The 19,210-nt window shown below is 36.8% G+C and overlaps 1 protein-coding gene across 1 annotated transcript in view; it reads left to right on the top strand.

Moving 5' to 3' along the window:
* LOC150080208 (ankyrin repeat and SOCS box protein 1-like) overlaps positions 1–19,210 on the top strand; it is a 36,370-nt gene that overhangs the window by 7,163 nt on the left and 9,997 nt on the right. Inside the window, exons 2-3 of the mRNA XM_090381112.1 lie at positions 12,260–12,480; positions 14,999–15,347. Of these exons, the coding sequence (XP_090237238.1) occupies positions 12,260–12,480; positions 14,999–15,347 (570 nt within the window). The remainder of the gene's footprint in view (positions 1–12,259; positions 12,481–14,998; positions 15,348–19,210) is intronic.

Here is a 19,210-nt window from a genome sequence, read left to right as displayed (position 1 = left end):
CAAGAGTATTACTCCCTCTAGTTGCCTCCTGAACATGCTGATGTAGAAAACAATCATCCAATAAATCCACAAAAGCCCTGCTAGTGTGTGAGTAACCACACACTAGCAGGGCTTTTGTGTGCAGAATTATTTAACAAGTAGCAGGGCTACTTGTTAAATAATTCTGCCGGTCTCCTACTCTTGATATCATTAGTGCCAACGTGTACAACTATATCACCTTTTGTGCCCTTAAAAGATGATATCCGCTCTACAACGTCAACCTTTGTCCCTGGCAGACATACCCTGGTCCTGTTCCACCTATCGTTTTTACAAAGCATGTTCCCCGTTTTCCTGACAATAGTCACCAACAACTACTAGTTCCTGTGGAACCAGCGCATTCTGCCTTGGGGTTTGCCGCTGTGTTGCGTGATGACCAAGTGCAAGCTCTGGTGTTGATGTGGGCAGCTGAGAGCTTGATGGGCCCCTCAATTTAGTTCCTTCGAGGGCATTCACCCTGTCCTTCAAGCTCTCATATAGGCCCATAACAATGTTTGATGGGTGATTTACAGTATATGGAAATGGTGAGGGTATAGAGAATGTAACTGTAGATCAGAAAGAATTGAATCTAATTATTAAAGGAGGCAGCAAGCCCTTAGCCATAATCATGAGAGCTACCTTGGATGCAGGGGAGGTACCCATGGACTGGAGATGTGCAAATGTGACCCCAATTCACAAAGAGGATCAAAGGGCAACACAAGTAATTATAGATCTGTTAGTTTAACATCTGTTCCTGGGAAATTAATGGAGGCAGGCACTGCTTAGAGAAGCACTGCAAGATCATCTAGACAAGACTTCAGTTATAGCTCGGACAGAGCATGGGTTTGTTAAGTGGAAGTCTTGTGTGACCAATTTGATTGGATACTATGATGTGGTCACAAAGGAACTGGATGCAAGGAATAACTTTGATATATATTTGGATCATAGAAAGGCTTGATACTGTTGCACATGGAAGACTGCTGCACAAATTAGAGGAGTGCGGCATTGGAGGCAAATTGCTGCTATTGGTAAAGCGATGGTTGAGTGGGAGAAGACAGAGTGGTAATCAGTGGACACTGCTCTTCGTGGACTAATGTTATTAGTGGAATCCCTTAGGGTTCACTGTTGTTTTCTTTATTTATAAATGATATTGATGATGGTATATCAGGCTTAATGTCCAAGTTTGCAGACGATACGAAGGTTGGCAGGGTTGTTAATGACACTGATGACAGTACGCTACTGCAACAGGATCTAGAAAAGTTGAGCAGATGGGCTGAGAGGTGGCAAATGAAGTTTAACATTGACAAATGTAAACTACTACATATGGGAAGCAGTAACCCCGGAGTAATGTATCAACTCTGTGGTACTACAGTGACAGAGAACGAAAAGAATCTGTAGAAATTGTGCAGGCAGATATGAGGTTTTCTGAGCAGTGTGCAGACGGTCTGCAAGAGATGGTGTCTTGTCAATGATATACAGGAATTTTTCTAGCAGGGATAAGGAGGTGATTATCCCCCTGTTTAATGCGATGGTCAGGCCACACCTTGAGTACTGTATACAGGTCTGGAGGCCTCATTTTAAGAAGAATGTAGAGCTGTTGGAACGAGTACAGAGAAGGGCAACAAGATTATTGAATGGAACAAAGGGTTGCGCTTACGAAGAAAGGCTTAAGTTTTGCAGATTACAGTGTTTGGAGACTAGATGCCTGCGAGGTGATCTAATTGAGGTGTATAAAGCCTTGAATGGTTTTAGCATTCTCAATGCTGATGAGATTCTTCCTCTTGCTCAGAATAAACACCTGAGAGGGCATAAAATCAAATTGAGGAAAGACAGTTGTAGGATAGATGTGCAGAAGTTTACCTTTAGCCAGCGGTTAGTTGTTTGGTGGAACAGACTTCCATCTTTTGTTGTGGAAGTTGATAGACTGAATAAATTTAACGCTGAGCTGGACTGGTATTTGGAACAAATGGAGGGGTGAAGTGGAAGTGGTTTTGTTTTTTTTTTTTTGGCTGATGCTGCCTATGCTTGCTTTCTTGCATCATATGCCTCTGCTAATGCTAAAAGCATGGGTAGAAGCAGGGCTGTGATACCATGTAAGCTTGTAAGTGATTGCATCCACATGCCAGCAACAATGCTGTTTTAAATATATATTTTTATTAATTCAACAAAATGAACTCCAAGTTTTTTTGTTTTTTTTTAGGCGGGGGTAATTGTCGAATTTAGGTAATTATCTGAACAACCAGCCTTTAGTGATGACATTGGACTGATGGAAATGCATTTCATTTGGAAGGAATTGAATAATTTTTCCAATAACTTAAATTTCAGACTCTTCAGTGATATTTCATTAACCTTCTGTGTTTACCTTGCATGTTTTTCCCTATTCATGTTACTGGAAGTAAAAGCAAACATAGACATGAATCAAATGAGGTGATGGTGGTATGTGATTCAAATTTTAGGTTTCACATTAGTCTCTTGTTGTTTGATGCACTGCATTTTGCCATTTATGGTGAACAATGAATCACTGGATAATGAAACTCATTTTCTTATAGGAACAACATTATTTAGAGCCAAATGCTCTATGCCCTAATTGTTAGTTGTTTTACTTAAATAACTAAGAAAATCGTATTGAACTGATTAGAAGCTGAATTTTTTGGAAAAAAAAATTGTTTATATCTGAAACACAAATTCACAAGTGTTTACTAAACTAAATGCATGTGTAGAACAGTGTTTACTTGTAGATTGCCAGAAACTTGTCAACCCTGTTGTAACACTTATCATTATTGATATTATGGTCTAAACTTGCATTGTCTTCAAAGATATGTATCATCTTCCTTGCCATCAAGGGCATTGCCAATTATACATTTTTGTTAAGATTTGGCAACAGTCATGTTTCACTGACTCCCACACATTTCTCAGTTTTTCTCACACATATGGCATTAGCATTAGTAGAAGCATATGATGCAAGAAAGCAAGCTTATACAGCATTAGCCAAAAAAAAAAAAAAAAAAAAAACCCTTCCCATTTCACCCATCCATTCATTCCAAAAGTTAGTCTAGTTCTGCCTTGAATGTATTTAAGCTATCAACTTCCACAATGACAGATGCCGACCGGGCTAGCCAGGTGGATAAAGTACCTGCCAGGCAACCCAAAGGTTGCAGGTTCGAATCCCGCCTCGGGCTTGGATCAAAGTACTGCAAAAACCTTGGGAGGTGCATTATGGCCACAGAAGCCGATGTGCCAACAACTACAACTAAAAAAAAAACAATGACAGATGGAAGTTTGTTCCAGCAGTCAACTGCCCGCTGGCTAGAGGCAAATTTCCACAATCTATTCGACAACTGTCTTTCCTCAGTTTATGCCCCCTCAGGTTTGTAATTGTTGGCTACTTCATTCATTTTAACATGGAAATAGCCTTGTGTACTATTTCCTTGTTTATTTCAACAACTTCCCTTTTGTTGTCACCTATTGCATATACAAATGGTTCACATTTGATAGGATACAAAGGGGCCTTTCCAGAAAGCCACCTGGACATTTTGACCATTTTTATTACAGCCATGATTAGAGATAAAAACAATACTGGAGTATCTTCAAACCATGAAATATAGGAATTTATACAGCATATTCTAAAAAGATACTGCCTAAAAAAAAAAAAAAAAAAAAAAAGTGCATCTTATTGGTTTCTAAAATATGGTGTATCTGAAGTGCAGTACAGTACTATATTTATCAGACCAAATCGCACACATTTTAAGTACATAAACCAATGTATATACAGTATTTAGTGTTATTAAAAATAATGAACACTAAAAATGAGAAATTGTCAGTATAGTATATTGCATTTTTTCTAACTCTGAACCCCTTATGATAGGGTTTGCAGTCAAAGTGCCCAAGCTGAGAAAGGAATTGTATAGGTTTGATTTGATGTCAGTGCCGGACCAAGGTATTTCTGCTTCCCAGGCAGAAAGGTTTTTTTGGTGCCCTCTTACTAAGGATATGTATATTTCTTGCCTCATTGCTCTTCTGTTTTTGGCACCCCATAAAGAATCTGCTAGTAGGGCTCTTGCCCCCTGGGCAAAAGCCCTACTAGCCCATTCCTTAATCTGGCAGTGTCTGACATTCCCTGTTATATTCTGTGCCCATTATCTGTATTGCAGACAAAATAGACACAAAAGGCAGAATTTTTTTTTTCAGGGAAAAAAAAAAACCCATCAAGAATAATTTGCAGGATGGGGATTCCTACTCCCTTGGCCTAAGATTGGCTAACCCCAATTGAAGATACTTTTAGAAATTCCTTCATCTTTGGGAGGACTCAAATGTAGTGATTTGTCATGATGACTAAATTGTCATGGAGAACCATGACAACTTACTAATCATTTAGTGTTCATTAAATCACATCAATTAAAATACTGTATAGTAAGAAATTTATGTTCATAATTATATTGGAATACAGTGTACTTGTACAATAAAATGAAAAAAATGTTAATATTTCTTTACGTTGTCTCCTTTCATGTGTTTAATAGGCCTAAAATTATTGAGGGAAGACAAAAGGTGAACACAGACCTTTCTGATCTAACTGGGCTTCTGGTAATTTAGAAGACAGCTTGAAGAAGTTATCCAAAAAACTTTGGACAGCTGAACTCTGCCTGCAGATTTCTCTGTAGCAGTTAGTGAGATTTCATGTACCTTGAATAGCTGCAGAGCTGTGCTCAAGATTAGGATCATGCTTCTGCAAAAGTGCCTTGACAACATCTAAATATTCTGAATGTGTTTTTTGTCACCACTTTGACAGAAGTCTCTTCATTAGTTTAGAAACCTTCATCAGCAGCTTTCTGCTCTTGCAACTTCCAAAAGTATTGATAAGTTCTGAAGATTCCAGCAGTTTACTAATATCTTCAGCTCGTTCAAAGTTGAGATCATTACTCCCAACTTGGAAGCCTTCTAAATTAGACACAAAGTAATTATGCCACAAGCTGTTGCGGTGAGGCATAATTATTTGACATTATTCCAAGTCTTGCCGATGATATTCTTGATCATATTAAAGATGTTGAAGCTTCTCTAAGAACTTTTTGAAATTGGGCTTCCTACCATCTTGGCTTTTCTGATGTCTTGGGGAAAAATTTTGTCAAAGATAATAGACTGACTTTGACAAATAAATTTTGTCAAAGATAATAACTTTACATTTGTCTTGAAATGACAGTTATTCCCTGGTCTGTTGGAAGTTTGTATTGGAGGGAAAGAAACATTACTTTAAGGATGTGATTTAAATCATTCAGAAATGTTGGAAGTTATCCAGAATCAGTAACACCTTAACTGCCAGATTTTTTTTCTTAAACAATATTTTTCCATTCTAGGAACAAAATAATCATAGAACCATTCTTTGACCATGGTAGCCATCTTCCGTGATGGTTGAAAGAAGATATAATAGTGGTCTCCTTGAAGGTAGTCAGCCAGTGTGGGGGTATATTTATCTCTGTTTCTGTTTGGCTTATATCCCCCACCACAAAACCCACCCCTCCATGCATTTTTTTTTTTTTTTTTGCTTGGACAACTAGAACATTAGGGTTGTGGGTGTTAGCATCATGTTGGGAGATGCAGTAGTGTGCTATGTCATAGGTCCATCCCCCCAAATCCACCAGGATAACAACCTGAATTTAGGCACTGCTAGGACTCCCTGATGTATTGGCTGTCAACCTGATAAACAAAATCCCTGGATTTAAAGGGGATCGGGGAGGAATATCTAAGGATGTCCTCAAGTTTCTTGTTCTCAATAATCTTATCTTTTTTTTTTTTTTTTCCCCAATTTCCAGGTGTTTGGGGAAAATAAGGGTGAAAAGAGAGAAGAAATGCAGAATTTGGAAATTTACCGAGAAGTAACTTTTTTAGAGAAAGAAATGGAAAGGTAGCTGTGATTAAACTGGATGTCTTTTATGCTGAGAATCCCAGAGTTTGATTCTGAGGGACTGCAGACATCCTGAGCTCTCAGTACTCTACCCTTCACATTGACTGCTTTTACACTGAGAAGTGGATTTGGATTCAAAGTGTGACCAGAATGACTATCTCAGGGCTTCCTGTACATTCTAATAAGTGGTGGTATTTTTGAGTGAGAATGTCCAAAAATCGAAGGGAGTAGTTGAATTTCACCTGGAAGAAGAGAGGTTATGTTAGTATTTCCTTACCTTAGCCATGTAAAGAATCCACATCAGCCAAATTTTGTGGCATTAGCATTAGTAGAGGCATATGATGCAAGAAAGCGAGCTTATGCAGTATCAGCCAAAAAAAAAAAAAACTTATTTCACCCTTCCGTTCGTTTGAAATACCTGTCCAGCTGAACCTTAAATTTATTTAGGCTATAAACTTCCACAACAAGGGATGGAAGTCTATTCCACCAACCAACTACCCACTGGCTAAAAGCAAATTTCTGCACATCTATCCTACATCTGTCTTTCCTCAATCTGAATTTATGCCTTCTCAGGTGATTATTCTGAACAAGAGGAAGAATCCCATCGGCATTGAGCATCCACTCAAACCATACACCTCTATCAGATCACCTCGCCGGTGCCTAGTCTTCAGACACTGTAATTTGTAAAACTTAAGCCTTTCTTCGTAAGAGCAACCCTTTGTTCCATTCACTAATCTTTTTGCCCTTCTCTGTACTCGTTCCAGCATCTCTACATCCTTCTTGAAATGAGGCCTCCACACCTGTATACAGTACTAATGTGTGGCCTGACCATTGCCTTATACAAGGGAATAATCACCTCCTTATCCCTGCTAGAAAAATTCCTGTATATCATTGACAAGACACCATGAGCAACTCTTGCAGCCCGTCTGCACTGCTCAGAAAACTTCATATCTGCCTGCACAACCACCCCCAAGTCCCTGTCATTCTCTACCACTGTCAGTGTAGTACCACAGAGTTGATACGTTGCTCTGGGTATGCTGTTTCCCATATGTAGTACTTTACATTTGTCAATGTTAAACTTCATTTGCCACCTCTCAGCCCATCTGCTCAATCTTTCCAGATCCTATTGCAGCAGCATAGCATCAGTAGTGTCCTTAACAACCCTGCCAACCTTTGTATCGTCTGCAAACTTGGACATTAAGCTTGATATACCATCATCAATATCATTTATAAATACAGAAAACAAAATGGACCCAACACTGAACCCAGAGGGACTCCGCTAATAACATTGGTCCACGATGAGCTGTATCCATTGATTACCACTCTGTCTTCTCCCACTCAACCATCCCTTTATCTATAGCAGCAATTTGCCTCCAATGCCACACTGCTCCAATTTGTGCAGCAGTCTTCCATGTGCAACAGTATCAAAAGCCTTTCTAAGATCCAAATATATAATATCCAAGTTTTATTCCCTGCATCCAGTTCTTTTGTGACTGCATCATAGTATCCAATCAAATTTGTCAGGCAAGACTTTCCCTTAACAAAACCATGCTATGTCCAAGCTATAACAAGTCTTGTCTAGATGATCCTGCAGTGCTTCTTTAACCAGTGCCTCCATTAATTTTCCTGGAACAGAAGTTAAACTCACAGGTCTATAATTACTTGTGTCAGCCTTTGATCCTCCTTTGTGAATTGGGGTCACAATATCCTGAAAGAGGCCTCTGTGGTCGGGAAAACTCATGTCTAAGAATATATAAATTCATACACTGACCATTGAATAAAATTTAATATGACTACAATCTTTACACAAAAATATTTACAATAAACTATTACGGAATGCTAAAAACTGTAATAATATCATGTAATAATAATAATATAGTAATAATATAATGCACAACTATCATCACTGGCATGTGATGATAGTTGTGCAAATGTGGGGTCACATTTGCACAACTCCAGTCTATGAGTACTTCCCCTGAGTCCAAGGAAGCTCTCATAATTATGGCTAAGGGTTTGCTTATTTCCTTTGCTGTCTCCTTTAATATAACTGGATAGATCCCATCCACCCCAGGTGCCTTTCTTGTGTTTATCTTCAACAATTTCTCCTCCACTTTACTCTCAGTTATTACAAGATTATCTAGCTTACTGCCAGAGTTGAATACACCTCTTACATTCCCCCTCGCTGAATAACTCCTCATCTGTGAATGTCAGCCCAAAAAGAAAATAACTTGCGGTTCCTTCCTTACATGACTAACTAGCTTACCTTTGAATTTTCAAAAGCTATCAGCTTAAACGACCTGCAGAAGTGACTTATTCCAGTAATTAACAACTTGCCAGCTAACAAAAAAACTGCCTACAGTGTAGCCTAAATTTCTTTCCTCATAATTGGAATTTATGGCCCCTATCTGTGATTCTAAAAAAGTAATTATTTTTGCTTCTTAATTGCATCAAGATATATATAAAAAAAAAAAATTACTTTTACTCTGCGATATTTACCTGTACAAAGAGCATCATGTCCTCTGGTTGGTCAGGATATCCAGGCAAGTAAGAAAAGGGAGATGTCATAAGAGAGTAACTGACTCCTGATTGGTCAGTGAGAGAGACTAAGAAAACCTATCCCAAGTTTTAATGATCAGTTCTCTTATATTAATATTACATGGGTTTTTAGCCTGAGTTTAAAAAAAAAAAAAAGAATGAAAAAAAACTTTTTTTTCCCTGTTATATTCTGTTACTGAAAATTTGCATCTATCTCCTTCCCCATATTTCTATTTATTGTCTTGTCTTTAAATTTTCTTATGTCCACAGCTTCTTTAATTTTTCTTTTAATAAATTATCTTCCCCTCCCCCATAAGTTCAAAATTATTTACATTAAAATATGCCTATAGTTATTACTCCTATGCTTTTAATGTAAACAATTTTGAAATTATGGGGGGGGGGATTATTAAAAGAAAAATTAAAGAAGCTATGTACGTAAGAAAATTTAAACAAGACAATAAACAGGAATATGGAGAAGGATACAGATGCATAATGGATGCAACTTTTTCTGGTGACAGAATATTAGCATTAGAGGCATATAATGCAAGAAAGCAAGCTACAGCATCAGCCAAAAAAAAAAAAAAAACTTTCCCATTTCACCCATCCATTTGCTCCAAAAGTTTGTCCACTTCTTCCTTGAATTTATTGTTCTAGCAATCAACCACCCTGGCTAAAGGCAAATATCTGCACATCTATTGTATGTGTGTCTTTCCTCGACTTGAATCTATGCCCCCTCATGTGCAATCTAAGCATTGAGAAAGAATCCCATCAGCATTGAGCTTGCTCAAACCATTCAAGGCCTTATCACCTCAATCAGATCGCCTTGCAGGTGCCTCATCTCCAGACATTGCAATTTTTAGCATTAGCATTAGTAGAGGCATTTGATGCAAGAAAGCAAGCTTATGCAGCATCAGCCAAAAAAAAAAAAAAAAAAAACCCACTTCCACTTCACCCCTCTGTTCGTTCAAAATACCTGTCCAGCTGAGCCTTAAACTTATTTAGGCTATCAACCTCCACCACAAGGGATGGCAGTCTGTTCCACCAACCAACCACCCACTGGCTAAAGGCAAATTTCCGCACGTCTATCCTACATCTGTCTTTCCTCAATTTGAATTTATGCCCTCTCAGGTGGTTTTTCTGAGCTAGAGGAAGAATCCCATCAGCATTGAGCATGCTTAAACCATTCAAGGCTTTATACACCTCTATCAGATCACCTCGCTGGTGCCTAGTCTCCAGACACTGTAATTTGCAAAACTTAAGCCTTTCTTCGTAAGAGCACCCCTTTGTTCCATTCACTAATCTTGTTGCCCTTCTCTGTACTCGTTCCAGCAGCTCTACATCCTTCTTGAAATGAGGCCTCCAGACCTGTATACAGTACTCTAGGTGTGGCCTGACCATTGCCTTGTACAATGGAATAATCACCTCCTTATCCCTGCTGGAAAAATTCCTGTATATCATTGACAATACTCCATGAGCTACTCTTGCAGCCCGTCTGCACTGCTCAGAGAACTTCATATCTGCCTGCACAATCACCCCCAAGTCCCTTTCATTCTCTACCACTGTCAGTGTAGTACCACAGAGTTGATACGTTGCTCTGGGGTTGCTGTTTCCCATGTGTAGTACTTTACATTTGTCAATGTTAAACTTCATTTGCCACCTCTCAGCCCATCTGCTCAACCTTTCCAGATCCTTCCAGATTTGCAGAACTTTAGTCGTCCTTGCTAAGAGCAACCCTTTGTTCCCCTCACCAATCTCACCCTATCTGTGAGATTTTAGGAAGATTTTAGGCTTCCTAAAATGAGGAAGCATTTTAGGATCTTTAAAGGAGTAGATAGGTTTTTTTTTTTTTTTTTGGTCTCTCTATCATTGACCAATCAGTGGTCAATTACTCTCTTATGATGTCTTTTCCCTTTTCCTACTTGCTTGGATATCCTGATCACCAAGAGAAGCTTGCATGTGATTAAGGGATCGATATAGGTCCCAGAACATGATGCTCATCATACTGCATGTTCTGGGATCTTAATAAAGACTGTTACTCTGCAGCATTTATCTGGTGTAAATATTGTGGAATAAGTTTTTTTTAATTGTAGTTATATCTTATGGCCCCTAGTTCTGGAATCATTTATAACAGTGAAAATTTTGCCTTCGTTTTACTATCACCTCTCAGAGCCTTATAGACCTCCTTATAGTCATGCCCCCACCCCTCTAAGTTGCCTGGCTCCCATGGCCCACATATTCAGTCTTTCTTCATATGGGCACATTTTAAAGATCTCACCAAGCAGATTGCCTATTATGGTGTTTAGGTGGAAATGGAACAAGTCCAAGAATTCTCTGCTGCGTTTCTAAATTGAAAATATTGTCCACACCTTAGGCATGTGATGATAGTAAGTGGATAGAGCAGCTGATTCAGTGTTGGTCATGAAGATCTCTAAGGGAAGAGATGGGGGAAATGGGTTTCCTGCTCCCTGGCATCAAGAATTGTGCATCTGGGAATAATCCAGGGCCCCTCAAACTGGAAGATTTAGAGACTAATGATGATGACGTAGTACATATTCACATCTCTGAGTAACATGCATAGCACATTGTGTTCCATTTCTGAAAAACATGTAGTTGATACCCATAAACCCAACATTATAGTAGTTATCCACAACAAAAAATACAGGGAGTTCATGAAGGCATGGTGGATACAAGCCAGCCCCTTCTCAGACTTCAGAAATAAAGGAAAAGACCCCCCCCCCCTTCCTTCCCACTCTGGTCTAGTTGCCTTGAAGACACTAGAACTTCTTTCAGTGACTGTAGAAAGAGACCAGCTACTGCAAACGGAAACTTGCCCTCTGAGAACCAGCTGGAATACTCCCAGACTAGGGACCCCACCTTGCTTGGGGGCCAGCAATAGCAACACCAGTCCAATGAAGGAAGTGACACACAACACAGAGGGCTCCTTTCTATCCAACAGCCTGCCATAGTGTCCCCTCACTGTCTCTCAGATCTGTAACAGCCACATAACAACTGAATACATTCACAGCTAACCACAGAATTCACCCCTGCCTTTCCCCCTTGTTAAATGCCAATAGCTCTAAAGCTAGAAAGTTCTCAGCAATTGGTGCCTCTGTACCATTGATCAAAAAACAGGAAGAGAGGTTCACATCTGGTGAGTATGGGCTTGGCACACCCAGGGTCCTGAGCTGGATATCATCATTCTTCTCCTTCTTAGTGATTCCCTTCTACTTCTCTCTCAGGGTAATTCAAAAAAAATTTTTTGGCTGGTGCAGCAAAAGCCTCAGGCTTCTTTGCACCATATGGCTAATAATAATAATAGACAAAGGACATTGCCTTGAATCCTTTAGGGATCACTTTGATTCTGCACCTTATCTCTTTGCACCTTTGATTTTGCCAGTCAGAAGTCATGCTGTCAGCCCAAGCAAGAACTTGTATATGACAAAAGCAAGGCCCACTTACCTGGCTTTTCCTTCACCCCTTAATATATAAATTATTCTCCATTTTAGCTATCCTTAACAATGTTGTATTTCTGTTTGGTTTTTTTTTTTTTTTCTTTCTTTTATACTTTTAGTTAAAAAAATCAAACAAAAAAACTTGTAAATTTCCTGTAATAAATATACTGATGCTATTGTATGTAGTGTGTGTGTGTTCACTTACTGTCTGATTACTCACAAATAAAATGCCCTTAAATTTACTCTATGCCCTTAAATAATTTTTATTTGAAAAAAGAAAAGAATAAAAAAATGCCATTAAATACTTTTATAAATGTGCAAAATATTTTTGATGTTTTTTTTTTATTTATTTTTTCTTTAGGTGGGCATGTTTTTTGTGTTCAGTGCTTGATCGACCATAAAGCAAGTATTGACTTGGCCGACATTAAAGCTCAGACTCCTCTTTTTGTTGCAATTCAAAAGCAGCATCTGAGTTGTGCACATATTCTTCTTGAAGCTGGGGCTAATCCTGATGGAGATGCAGGAAATAATTGTACTCCTCTTTATATTTCTGCAAGAGATGGATTCCTAGAAGGAGTTAAGGTTAGGATTTTTTATTTGTTCATTAATTCATATCCAGATTAAGAGAATTTGTTAATAACATACGTTTTTGTTAAGAATTCTTTTAAAATAACTAAAGTATTTTATGAAGCAGTTTCATTTTTGTATATGAATTAAGAAATTAATATTTATTGGGCTTGATCTGGACATGAACAAAATGCATGTTTACATTAATAAAAAGTGAATAATATAATGTGAACCAAAAATCTGCATAGACCATAAAAAAGCAAGGGGCCTTTCCTCAGGACAGTTCTGCATAGTAAATAGAGACTAATGTTTAAAACAGATAAGTAACAATGGATGATTATTAGTAGTTAGATAATAGTATCGTGTATGATAACATAAAGAGAACATGACTCTAAGCTGAGAGGTGTTGATATGTTTAACAGATACAGTATGTACAGAGCTTTGTCAAGACTCCTAAAGTGCCTGGATGCCAACAGAAAAATAGTGCTTCTTCCACCCCAACATGAAAATGACATGGCATTCCTTTTTGATAATTGTTGAAGAGATGGATTTGTCACCTTGATTTGATAACGGAATCAAGAAATGATTCTGTCATCTCTTGTACATTCTTGGTTTTCTTACTTTCTATGTCTATCCAGGGGGCAAGTCCGTAGTGATAAATCCATCTCTTCAACAACAGTTTTAGAAATTGGGCTGGACAAATTTTCATGCAGAAGGAAAGATGTCAGTGTAATAGGAATTTAAAATAACAACATAGGAATTTAAATTCTGAAGCAAGACTTTGTGAACAAGTGAAGAAATGTAATCAGGATTTCACGACTTAGTATTAGTAGTTGCAAATGATGTAAGAAAACAAGCTTTACAGCATGCATCAGCAAAAAAAAAAAAAAACTCATTCCATATTACTTGTCTATCCCCCTCTAAGAATTTGTCTAGTTCTTCCTTGAATTTATTCAAACTACCTACTTCCACCATGCAGATTGAAAATTTGTTCCAACAATCAACTGCCCACTGGCTGAAGGCAAATTTCCACATATTCTGAAACCATTCCTTTTTCAATTTGAATTTATGTGGATGTAGTGTGAGAAATAGGAAGGATGTCACCAGTATTGAGGTTGCTCAATCCATTCAAAGCTTCAAACTCCTAAATCAGATCTCCTTGCAAGTGCCTAGTTTTCAGATGCTGCAGTTTGCAGAACTGAAGGCTTTCCTGGTGAGAGTATCATTTTGTTCCCCTCACTAATCTTGTTACTCTTCTCTATATCTATTCTAATAGATACACATGCACCCTAAAATAGAGGCATCCAGACCTGTATGCAGTACTCAAGATGTGGCCTAGCCCAAATAAGATAATTGTCTTTTTATCCCTGCTGCAAAATTTTGTATATCATTGATAAAACCCCATGAGCTGCTCTAGCAGCTTGTCTGCACCTCTCAGAGAACTTAATATGTTACTGCATAATTACCTTCAGGTCTTTTTCATTCATCACTACTAAGTGATGAATGAAAAAGATACCACACCATACCATACAGTTGGTATGGTATTCTGGGATTGCTGCTACTCATATGCAGTACCTTGCATTTGTCACTTCAATTGCCACTAGTTCGATACAAGTTCAGTAAAGAAGTATTTACTATTCCAATCTTTGAAAGCCTTACCTTCATCACAAACTCTCCATTTTCTTGATAGCATGTTTCATTCTGATCTCACTTGGAAACTATTTATTTATTCTAGAGTAGCTTGCAGTGCTTTCTAAGGTAATTTTTTGCCACAGTTTCTTTATTAAAATTTTGAGTGTAGGGTGAAAATGTGGTACATAGTTGGCAATATCTTGTATAAGATTTCACATGGTTGCCAGTGGTTAAATTCATTTTCTTTAATTTAAAGATTACACGGAAAGCGATCTAGAATGACCCTTGGTTCCAAAAACTTTTACACAAAAGGGTAAAACATATTTAGTAGTATCTTGAGAAGGTGCAAAGAATGTTCGACAGTTTGGGCTCACTTTTAGAGGCACCTTTAAAATAAGGTAAAGCACAATGAATTTGAATAATGAAATAAATTTTCTATTTATACTTGGGATGACCACACAGAGGAGTGTGCAAGATAAAATACAAGAAACAGCACTGTATTTATCTGTCTCATAGGCTTGAACCATTGTCACTCAAAGTGAGTGTACTTTTTCACCCTTGCATCATGTTATCATTCAGCTATGGTGGCCTTTTAGAAAGAGGTATAATCATTTGACAAAATATCAAATGGATACTGCAGACAATTGTCAAACAGCAAGTCTCTTTTAACTAATGTATCATGGTTTTCAGTTTTATTTGTTTTATATTTTTATAATTTATAGATTAGAAAATATTTTCAGTGTCCTTGCTGTTTGTTCCTAATACAAATCTTTGCATGTTATAACAAAGTTTACTCATTGTTACTTATTATTTAAGTCTCATTATTTGTATTTAGTTGATGAATCTTTTATATTTTTCATTTATTCTTTGAAAACCAGAAATGCATATATTTTTAATCTAGTTACTGCTAAAGTTTGGTGCCGAGACAGAACTGGATGAGCGATTGATTGGGTGTTTGCCTGGACTTCCTTTGCATACTGCTGCCGTCTATCATCACTTTGAATGTTATGCTTGTCTGCTCTTGGCTGGGGCAGAATGTGACTTAAGGAAGCTTCGTCCACCTCTACCTTCCAATGTTATAGCCCAGGTTTCCTTATCACATGCCTTGGTTAGACATCGATGTTCTGCTCAGTTTGCACATCTTTTAATAGAATGCGGTGGTTACCTTAGGCAGTTGGATACCAGAGGACGTTTGTGTACTGAAATCCCTGTAGATGGAGTATGTAAAAGAATTTTGAAAGAAGCTATGTGTATGTACTTTTGCACACTATCAGTGAAAATCTTAATACATTATTGTTAATATAAGCTTATTGAGATAAATGTTGGTAATGAATATAGAGTAGAAACATAAGAACTTTATAAAGACAAAAAGATCATGTATACAGGTAGATTTCTAAATTAAGTAGTTTCTTTCAGGGATAGTCCACTTGATACTACTGAGCAGGGGTATTTACTTACTTGTGTACAAGTAAGTATACTTGTATACTTACTTGTATACACATTGTTCGTATACTTGTGTTTACTGCTATTTTTAGCAAGAAACACAAGTATTTCAGTCAATATGCATAAAATGCATGTTCAGTGATGGCTATTTATGTATATTGCAAATATAATGAGTGACGTGATCTGAAACATGTACGATGATGGGCACCGGCAGGATATTTTGAAAGGTAGTGGGAAAAAAAAAACTACAGTAGAATGTTGATTAGCCGAACCACTGTCACCCACCCCCCAAATTACGGTATCTACATTTTGTGCACTTGATGCATTCATTTTCCGATTATTTATTTGAAGCTGATCTGCCAACCCGCACTGGATCAGCGTGGCAGATTATGGGCCATTTCCCTCAGCATGAATTTTTGAGGAGGCTTCCATCCTGCAGTGTGTTGATAATGACTGCAGTTTACCTTTTTTTTTTTTTTTATATATGCAGGGGTGGCCAACAAGTTGATCGTGGCTTTAATTTCGTTCGATCACAACGAATTTTAAATATATATAAACAATTGATTAGTCAAAATCTAAATATTATTATGTGCCCACTGCATAAGCTTATTACAAATCCGCTGAACTACGTGACTACTCTTGTCGTCACCCAGCTGCTAGACTTGTCTAGTGAAAATTCATGCAATTACATTGTGGAGAGCATCGTGCATGTGTCAAATTTTTATTTAGCTTACTTAATATTAATAATTGGACAGTACTTATGTTAATTTAATACCCTTTGATTTAAAACAAATACTACGAAAAAGAGTAAAACATATCATTTTTATCAAGTGGGAACTAGAATACTTTTTGTAATGTTGTTGTTTGATTTGCAATGCTTCCATAGGCTATACCCAAAAAAGGAAATTTAGAAAGTCACTTCAACGCACTTCATGGTAAATACCAATCGGATTTTCCACCTAATAGTGACCTTAGAAAAAATAAATTAAAAGAATTTAAATCCAGATTATTCACACAACAAAATTTCTTCATTTACAATCTAAAGCAGTAACTGCAGCATCATTTGAAGTGAGCAGTCTTGCAAAAAAATGCAAACCATTTTCTGATGGTCAATTCATCAAAGACGCATTTCTAGAAATAACAAATTCTCTTTTTGAAAATTTCAAAAACAAAAATGAAGTTAAAAGTGCTCTTCAAGATCTGCAATTATCTCAAAATACTGTGATGCGATGCATCGAAAAAATGAGTAAAAATTTGAGGGAACAATTGCATGCTCATATTGCTAATTGTGTGTCCTTTTCTTTACAACTGGATGAATCTACAGATGTCAGTGAATACAGCTCAATTGCTCATTTTTATTCATATGGTGTTTGATGATTCTGCCACTAGAGAAGAACTGCTGGGTGGTTTTGTTAAAAGAAAGAATTGGAGGTCTTGATATATTTAACGCATTCAAAAATTTTATTGAAAAACTTAAATTGCCACTATTTAAGCTTATATCAATAACAACAAATGAAGCTAAAGCATAAAGGGAATCTTAATGGATTCATTGCATTGTGCCAAACGAATTCCCAGATTTTTTTGAGTTACCACTGTATCATCCACCATCAAGTGTTAGCAGGCAAAAGATTAAATACTAAAAGTGTTATGGACATAGCTTTAAATATTGTGAATTCCACCAGAGGACACAATTTCTTCAGAGGAGACTTTTCAAAATGCAACTCAATGAAAACGAACCAGATCTGAAATTACACACAGATGTGAGATGGCAGAGTCGGAGCAAGTTTCTACAGAGATTTTGAAATTTTCTGAATGAATTAAAAATTTTGTTGATCAAAAGGGAGATGATTATCAGCAGCTACAAGATACAGAGTGGTTGTGTGATCTGGCTTTTTTGGCAGATTTCACCAGTAAATCAAGTGATCTGAATTTGGAATTCATCATCAGCTATTTTCAATTCACTGCAGGATGAAGGCCTCTCCAGCAACTTTCCAGTTCCTTCTGTTTTGTGCAATAGCCATCTTCACAACCCACAAACTTATGAATTTCATCTGTCCATCTCCGTTGTTGTCTTCCAGGTTTTCTTCTAGCTCCTCTTGGATATCATTCTGTTATTTTCTTAGCCATCTGTCATCATGTCTTTGAGCTGTGTGTCTGTGTCCTGCCCAAGACCATTTTAGTTCTTTAGTTTTGATAAGAGTGTCCTTTACTTGAGTTTGCTGCCTAATCCATGTGTTTCTCTTCTTATCTAACAGACTGATTCCCAATATAATTCGTTCCATTTTTTTCAATTCCTACTATTAGTTCACACTCTCCCTATATATATTTATATATCTTGTTCAAATTTTCAATCGTTAATAAAATACTTTTTATTCATCCACTCAAGTTCAAATAAATTTTTTTAAACTTGTAGTGGATGACACTTGATGTTAATACAGTTTTTTCAAATATTAATTCATTAATTAAATTTAATTAATTAATTTTAGTTTTATATGGGAGAAAAAAATTTCTCTTATATAAGATATTTAGCAGGATATAAATTTAGGAATAAAATTGAAATCAACAGGCAGTAGCTCAATCGGTAAAAATGCAAGGATTTCAGTATTTTTCACGTGAAGGTGAAGAATGCGAGTTCATTTCTTGCGAAAATCAATAATTTTTTGATAAATTTTTGTTATTCATCCACCCAAGTTCAAATACATTTTTTTAAACTTGTAATGGATGACACTTGATGTTAATACAGTTTTTTCAAATATTAATTCATTAATTAAATTTAATTAATTTTAGTTTTATATGGGAGGAAAAAATTTCTCTTATATAAGATATTTAGCAGGATATAAATTTAGGAATAAATACCGTCAGTGGCGAAGCATGTAGATCGCTGGAAAAAAATTTCTTTTTCAGATTCTTTTTTCATTCTGGGTTCTAATCTGAGTCAAGTAAGGAACAAAATGGAAAATGAAACATGTGAATAAAAATAATAGTCCAACACCATATATAGAAAGGAAAATGGAAAATTGCAAGGAAATTCGCTTTCTATTTTGCTACTTAATATTGTGATTCTGTCGTATGTATGTACATATTTATATTAATTGTAATTATTTAATAAAAAGTAACTAAAATAAAATTTTTCTTTGTTGACCTAAGTAGGAATTGACTTTAAAAAATTTTTTTTTATATTACTTGTTGCTGTGTAGTTCTCAGCTTCTCTTCCATTCTTTTGTTGAGTGCCAAAGTTCCATAGTGGAGAGTATACATTGGTTCATTATTTTACGTTTCAGACAAATTGGGATATTGCTTCTCAGTATGTGACTATATTTCCTGAATGCTATCCGTCCAAAATTTATTCTTCTCTTGACTTCCAGCCATTTATCATTATTACAACTAATGACACTTGTCCCAGATAAGTATATGACTCCACCTTTCCAATTACTGCTCCTTCAATCATTATATCCCTTTCTATGGCATACTTGTTTTGTTTTAGTCAAATCCAGAATAGTCCAAAATCCTTACTAACTCTGCATAACTGATTAAGATTTTCCTCTAATTCTTTGGGATCGTGGCTTATGACCATAATGTCATCTGCAAATCGTAAATGGTTTAGGTACTTTCCATTCACATTGACTACTTTCTGCGACCAGTCTAATCTTCTGAAAGCTCTTCACATGGA

The sequence above is a fragment of the Mastigoproctus giganteus genome, chromosome 9 (genome assembly GCF_048544385.1).
Source record: "Mastigoproctus giganteus isolate SK-2022 chromosome 9, ASM4854438v1, whole genome shotgun sequence".
Lineage (NCBI taxonomy): Eukaryota > Metazoa > Arthropoda > Arachnida > Uropygi > Thelyphonidae > Mastigoproctus > Mastigoproctus giganteus.
Note: the sequence above shows the minus strand (reverse complement) of the source record. Positions and strands in the feature narration are given on the sequence as shown.